The following is a 7,316-nucleotide window of genomic DNA, read 5'->3' on the forward strand; positions in this document are numbered from 1 at the left end:
AGCTGCTCTGGGATTCACTTGGAAGCCATGTGCCTTCTTGTGATGAAGTTGTGCAATGTGTCTGGCAGACATTTGACACCTGACGTGGGACCTGAGCCTACAAGCCCCTACGCGAGGGTACCAAGGTCTGAGAGTGATTAGCCTGCGGGAAATCTACCAGTGCAACCCTGGGATGGCACCACTGAAGTCAGTGCAGCTGTTCTGGAGACACTGAAATTTGTCCCACTAGTGATGGTTTTCAGGATCAGGCCCTTTGTCGTTGTTTGTTTATTTGTATTATTATCTATAGCATGGTAGTGCCTAGAGGCCCCAGCTGGGATCAGGGCCCCATGGTTTTGCACAGATGCACACTGATAGTCCCTCCGTCCCTGAAGAGCTTACAGTCTAAACAGATAAAGCATGGGAGGGGAAACTGAGGCACATGGACTTGCCCAAAGTCACTGGCAGAGCTGGGCATAGAACTCAGGTCTCCTGAGTTCCAGTCCAGTGCCTCATCAATTAGCTCATGATGCCAACCCAGGAAAGAGAGTCCCCCTGCCACAGAGAGGAAACTGTTAATGCCAAACTCTGCGATGCTTTTTTAGGCAGGATTTAAAAATTCTGTCCATAGCAAACATAGATCAGACTAGAGACTGTAATTCACATAGGTTCCCACTAGAATGCCCAGGCAGGCAGCCTATACTCGGGCAAAACTTCCCTGAAGTCAGGACTGCAGGGCTGGGCTAGGCTAGTAAAGTGTCCTAGATCCCCTTTTCCACCTACACTCTTCCTGAGTTTGGAGCGTGCAGGACACCACAGGATCAGGCCCCTCATAGCAGGCTGGTCATATGGAAGGGCCCAAACACCAGTAAAGTTTTGTGTCTAAGAGCCCAAATCTGCAAGATGCAGAGCCCCCTGGATTCCCCTGGTCCTGAGAACCTGGTGCTGCTCCGGCTCAGAAGCTGCCTCCCCAGCAATGTTATATTTCAAATGCCCGGGGTCGCTCCTGTGGTCTGTAGGCAGAGCCCAGTAAAGCTAGTGGCATCCGAGATGACAGAGTTCAAGCCGGCAAACACGCCATCGGGTCACACCAGACAGCTAAAGACATTAGCACAGTTTGGGCTCTTTGAGACTCCGGCTAATCCCAGCTCTGAAAACAGTCGGAACAAAGCGCAGCTTCAATCACATCATCCTCTTCTTTTACCTCTGCTGATGCTTTGTGTTTCCCTTCTGCCGGAATAAACTCTCTGATCCCATTGGGTTTCATCCCCTCCCATCACTGGGGATGTGGATTATTGAGCCTGGGGGATCATTGGAGGGGGTGATGGGGGGGGGGGGGTTATGCCTTTCCCCATGGTTTTGAAGACACGATCAGCACTTTTCTACCAGTTTCAGGATGCAGTCCTGCCAGTCCCACGCTTTATACTGTGCCCAGCCCTGTGATACCGTTGGCTTCATGGGTGTGGGAACTGGCTCCAAAGGTCCCCGTTCATTTCAATCGAAAGTTCTGAATAAAAATCAGTGATGTTATTGTTTTCCTGTCTTAGCTTGTCTGCACATAGATTTGTTTCTGATTAACTCAATGTATGAACACTCTTATTCCAGAGTAAGCGTGTCCACACATGGAATTATTCAGGGGCAGCTATTGCACTTTCAATTCACCCACTCCCTGAATCAGAAACCACTTCCAAGTGTAGACAAACTCTTCCATGTTTCTGAGCCACTCCTTCCCCCTGGATTCTGAGCCCCATGATGCCCACACAGGCTCAGAAGTATTGAGTACAGACCTGCTTTTCTGAGCACCAGCAGCAGCTACCAGAGATTTCAGCGGGACGTGTAATAAATCTGGCTCTGTGTTTTACTGTGGGCTTAATTCTGCTCTCACTCAAGCCAGTGTTAAATCAGGAGTGACTCCACGGTGTTGGACCTCTGTCTTTGTGACTGTCCGAAGTAAAACACTGGGAGAAGATCAAAATATTCCTCATGCATGTTTTTCTTCTGGAATTACTGACATCTGGGCCCAATCCTGCCCCTATTTAAACCAGCAAGGCCCAGCTCCTCAAAGGTATTTAGGTACCTAACTTAGTTTTGATTTCAGTGAAGTTAGGACCCTAAATACCTGTGTGGATCTGGGCCACATGTTTTGTAACTTGAGGACTGGGCCCTTTCTCCTGAAGTCTGTGCAGACCTGGATTGGATCCCTGGCAGTCAGGCTGGTAAATTCACCTTCTGACAGCTTCAGTACATCCATGCAATCATGCCCCATTTTCTTGATGTTTCTAATTTGTTAAACTCTAAGCTACTTATCTTCCCCCCAGTGCCAGAATATCTTATTGCCTCACAATTTTTAATATATTTATCCCAAGAGGTAGGGTAGCACTATTATACCCATTGTACAGGTGGGACACTGAGTCACAGAGGAACGAAAGCTAACCTGTTCAAGTGACTGGTGATTTGGGGGACCCAATTTGAGACACTTTGAAGGGGCTTGATTTTCAGAGGGCAGGTGCTTGATGCTTACTGAAAAGCAAGGTGTGTAAAGGCAGTAGAATCAACCCCATGTATTTTAAACATTTTTCACTACATGCCCTTTAAAATCAAATAATAAAAATATTGCCATTTAATACAGTACTAAACCCCCTAGCTCTTCTAGTGGAGGGCATTAACCTCTCATGTGGCTACACACCACATTTATCTTACTTTCAGCCCTGCTTCTGAAAACACTCAGTGGGGAGAACTGTGCTTACTCCCATGCATAAGGCACCTGGAAGCTAGCACTACTCCCAGCTGTTTGTGCACGAGCGGGGTCCTAGCCTGCAGCCCTTACCCGTTTTAAAGGGCAATGCGCATTTGCCAAGCGATGTAATAAGACACAATATTATCTCTTCTCTTTCAGCATTAACAAAAATTCCTTGTGGAATAATGAACACAGGTAGCAGCGCTGTTTGCTTTTTATCTTTCTTAGTGTGCTCGAGTGGGAGTCAGGATGCCTGGGTTCTATTCCCAGCCACTGCCATTGCCCTGTGTGTGACTGTGGGCAAGTCCCGTTGCCTCTCTGCTCCCCTTTGTCTGGACTACTGTAAACTCCCTTATTCCCTGGACAGGCTCTCATTTGGCTGGATAGCCTCGGCACTCACATATCCTGAGACCAACATGGCTACAACACTGGAAACAAAGAGAGGTTAGAACAAACCAAGGCCAGGTCTACACTGGAAACTTACACTAGTGAACTAGTGTCGCTCAGGGGTGTGAAAAATCCACACCTCTGAACGCTACCAATCTAACCCCAAGGTGGACATAGCTACCGCCTCTCGCGGAGGTGGATTAGCTACGCCAAGGGGAGAAACTCTCCCGCTGGCAGGGTAGCATCTTCCCTGAAGCAGTACAGTGGCGCAGCTGGACTAGTGCAGTGTAAATCTCTCAGACCCACCAGTTTTGATTCTTATCCTCTGATTTAGAGGGCGTGTTAAAGGAGCGAACCCAACATCTCCATATTTGTCCATTATCTTATTCTTTTGCCAGAATGAAGCTGTTATTCCTACTATGCCCCGCTCATCGAGAATCCATTCTGGTCGGGGGTCGGGGGAAGTGCCTTTATTTTATCTCCCCGCTTCACCAAAAAGTTTTGTTGTTTATACAAAGAGCAGCTAGGCAACGAGAAGTCATGCCAGTAAGACGAAAAAAAATCCTGCAAGTGCGTTACCATGAACAAAGAGAGGCAGCGTTCCAGGCTAAATCAGAGATTTATTATGAAGGGGGGGGGGGGGAGGAGGGGTTGTTAAATAAATAAGAAGGGGGCGATGACTTTGGGATACATTTTTATCCTGACACCGATTCAGAGAAGCCTACTGAGTGCTACTGTTTTACATTACAGAGCCAATGACTACGTAATTCACACGTAGGTGCCCAGAGCCCAGTGACAGGCCTGGTGTAAGAACCTGAGCCGGCTAGAGTAGCAGAGTAATTGTGTTTTATTTTTTAAACAATTGCATAAATTAATCTATTTTTGCACTGCAAAAAATAATCCCTACACTGTATATATTATATATGCATGTTGCCAGCTATAATACAGTATGTACAGGGGTGAGGACCCGAAGCACAGAACAGGAGAGTCTGTCCAGAGAGATGTGCAGTAGATTACTCCAAGTGAGGGGAGGACAAACCTTCCTGATCATTGGTAGGTTCCTTGGTAAAGTCCCTGTCCCCTTCCTCTCCCTGGTAGGTCTGCAAATCCTGGCTCCTTTGGGGAGTGGCCAGACCCATCTTCACCAGTTTGGCTTGTTGCTGTTCCAGGCTCTGCTTCCTCCACTTAATCCGTCTGTTCTGGAACCACACTTTTACCTTTGGAAGAGAAAACGCTCCACTTTTAAAACCCAGACTCTACCAGGGACCTTCGCTAAGCAGATCTAGGATACATCTACACTGCCGCGGCTGCGCCGTGATGTGGGCAGTGTAGACATACTTTATTGCCAGGGGGAGAGCTCTCCCGGCGATAACCCCTCCCCCCCCCCGAATGAGGGGTGGTCGCTTTATTATTTATTTATTATTTATAAAGGGCTGTCTACACTGGCGCTTCTCAGCACTAAAACTTGTCACTCGGGGGTGTTTTTTCACAACCCTGAACGACTAAAGTTTTAGCGCTGACCGGGGCAGTGTAGACGCAGCCCTAGTAACCTTGGAAGGGCTCAGATGCTGTGGTGACGGGCACCCGTGCAAAACCTGAGGTAGATGGAGCTTCAGAGACACCTCCCTGCTTGAAAAGTTTGTGTGGGGGTGTGGGAGAGGACAGCCAGCCCCCTCTGCCTCTCCTCATGGATCCCTGTCTAACAGGCCCATCCGAGGGCCCCATCCTGTGCCGATTAGCTGTCAAACTCCAATTGGTTTTGGTCAGATCAGGATCAGTCGAAATACACATTTGACTAGTTGCTGGAGAGAGCCAGTTATCCCTGAATGGGGGTAAAGGGGTGTTGACTGACTCAGGAGAGCTGGGTTTGATTCCTCCTTCCTGTGAGATGCTGAGAACCTAGGCCCAGATCCTCAGAGTTCTTTAGGTGTCTAATTCCAATTGAGTTCAATGGGCATTAGGTACCTAAATACCTTTCAGGATCTGGGCCCTAGCCATCAGCTGGATCTCATCAGGGCAGCTTGCCACGGTAGCAGCATCCAGGGGTGTTGAGTGGGGAATGGTCCAGTGGTTAGCCTGGGGTGAATTCCCTGCTCTGCTACAGGCTTGTCTGTTCCTCAATTCCCCATCTGGAGAAGAAGGGGAATAGTACTTTGTCTTGTCTATTTAGATTGTAAGCTTTTGGGGGAAGATACTGCTTCTGACCAGGGGTCCTATAGCACCTAGGATAACGGGACCCAGTTCCTAAGCGGAGCTGTTGCTGCGATATAAGCAATAATACTGGGCCCTGCTTTGGAGAGCTCAGACTTCAGAGACTTGTTACTATCCCAGACCACAGCAAGAGAAATAGGTACAAAAAATCCAGCTTTTAAGAGCCTCTGGAACCAGAGTCTTCCCCGCTTACTCCCAGTGAGTAGCACCTTGAGCCACAGCCATTGAGCTACTCAGAGAGCCTGATCCAAAGCCCTGGAGCCAGCAGGAGAAGTCCCATCTACCTCTGTGGGCTCTGGGTCAGGCCCAGAGTAAGGAGGGCAGAATCAAGCTCACAGAGGTTTCCACATTGTTCCTGGATGGGAGCTGCTGCTGGAATTCTCCCCTCCACACCCCCCCCCACCCCATTTGTTCTCAAGGGCTTTATTCAGTCTGGCTTGGGCTCCAGAAGGTTTCTACTTCCCTTCCCTTGAGAGGTTCTTATGTATAGTCACTTGACTTCCCCCCTTCTCCCCCCCCCCCATAGAAAAGCTAGAGAAAGCCCATGGGAGAGTGAATCCTGCACTGGGGGGTAGGGGGTGGAGAATTGGGAAATGCTCCATCTTGCAGCCCTTATTTGGAGAAAAACTTGTATTGAAGTCAACGGGAATGTGTGCCCAACTCCAGGGAGGATGCAGAGAAACCTGTGAAGCCTATGTAGGGCTCAAGCCCTGGGTGGCTTCATCTGTCTCTTTCTGTCCCCCTTGGAGCTGGACACACTGGGGATCCAGGCCATGGGGCAGGCCACTTTGCAGATGGAGGAGGCGCTATCCTCCTGGGTTCCCCTGGCACTGCCATCCCTACCATCTAGGTTCAGGGCTGGGGGAGAGACAGGCTTGTCTTACCTGCTCCTCGGTGAGGTGGAGAGCGGAGGCCAGCAGACACCGCTCGGTGCCCACCATGTACTGCTGCCGGGCGAACTCCTTCTCCAGCCGGGCCAGCTGGTCGCTGCTGAAGATGGTCCTGACCCGCTTGGATTTGCCCGACTTGGCTCTGAAGCCTGGGAAGCAGCATTTGGAGAGCAGATACCCTGTGCGTAAAGACGAAAGAGCTCAGAGGAGAGGCGCGGGGTGCGTGGCCACGAGTGTGGGGCCCTGGCCGGGGCGAGGGGAGAGTCGGGGGACATCAGGCTCTTACCTGGGGCTCTGAGAGGGGCCCGCCAGCCCGGGTAGCAGACGGGATAGAGCGGCCGAGGCTGCAGGAGGGGATGCGCCTGGGCGCACAGCTGGAGCGCACCGCCCGGCCAGGCGCTGTCTGGCCAGACGGGGTCCCAGCGCCCGGCGCCAGGAGGCGGCGGCGGCGGCGGCGGCGAGGGGTCTGCCCGGCCCAGGAGAGCGTTGATGGTGAAGGATTTCCCCGCCGGAGCCTTGGGGGAGTGTCCGGGGAGCTGGGGGCCGGGGTGAGTCCGCAGGGCCGGAGCGGGCAGCCCAAAGGGCAGCAGGGTCGTAGTCAGCATGGCCAGGCTGTGCCAGAGATCGGCGAGGGGGCCCCTGCAGCGGGAGGAGGCGGAGGCGGCAGGTGAGGGGCTGAGCGCGCTCCTGGCCTGATCATACAGACAGGCCAGCCCCGCTCCCTCCCTTATATCCGGAGCAGGGACCCCGAAGTGCTAATGGCCTCCTGCTGAGCTTTTGTTCGCCCCTAAGTAGCAGATGAAAAAGGTGTCCGGACCAACAAGGGATCCAATTAATGGATGGGCCGGGGAGCTGGAAAGGGGGGCGGGGTGAGATCCACTTGGCAGGAGCTTCAGAAATCTCCCAAGATCCCAGGGTCGCTGGTGCGGTGCCCCTTGGGTTTACACACACACAAACCTCCAAAGTCACTTCCATCCCATTGTTTCCAATTTGTCAACTCCGGTGGAGCTGCCAGCCCATGGATATGGCAACAAACGGGAGCTGGGGGGAGAGGTTCTATGCACCTAAATCCAGGAGGAAAAGCGCCCCAAGGTCTCCTGTCTCCCAACCCC

General features: G+C 51.6%; 1 protein-coding gene across 1 annotated transcript; it reads right to left on the bottom strand.

Moving 5' to 3' along the window:
• Nucleotides 1–3,705: 3,705 nt before the first annotated feature.
• LOC102933929 (homeobox protein not2) lies at nt 3,706–6,900 on the bottom strand. Its single transcript, XM_007054898.3, has 3 exons — nt 6,491–6,900; nt 6,199–6,383; nt 3,706–4,320 (listed from the first exon to the last, which is right to left on the bottom strand). Exons 1-3 carry the CDS (start codon nt 6,807–6,809, stop codon nt 4,117–4,119), a joined length of 708 nt encoding a protein of 235 aa, XP_007054960.2. The 5' UTR covers nt 6,810–6,900; the 3' UTR covers nt 3,706–4,116.
• Between the last annotated feature and the right edge of the window lie 416 nt (nt 6,901–7,316).

This window comes from Chelonia mydas, chromosome 4 (assembly GCF_015237465.2).
Source record: "Chelonia mydas isolate rCheMyd1 chromosome 4, rCheMyd1.pri.v2, whole genome shotgun sequence".
Classification (NCBI taxonomy): Eukaryota; Metazoa; Chordata; order Testudines; family Cheloniidae; genus Chelonia; species Chelonia mydas.

Excerpts from the sequence above, each read along its gene's own strand:
- LOC102933929 (XM_007054898.3), bottom strand. The coding sequence starts at position 6,809 with ATGCTGACTACGACCCTGCTGCCCTTTGGGCTGCCCGCTCCGGCCCTG. Across the intron at positions 6,384-6,490 it reads GGCCCCTCTCAGAGCCCCAG|GGTATCTGCTCTCCAAATGC; the intron begins GTAAGAGCCTGA and ends CTTTACGCACAG. Across the intron at positions 4,321-6,198 it reads TCCACCTCACCGAGGAGCAG|GTAAAAGTGTGGTTCCAGAA; the intron begins GTAAGACAAGCC and ends TCTCTTCCAAAG.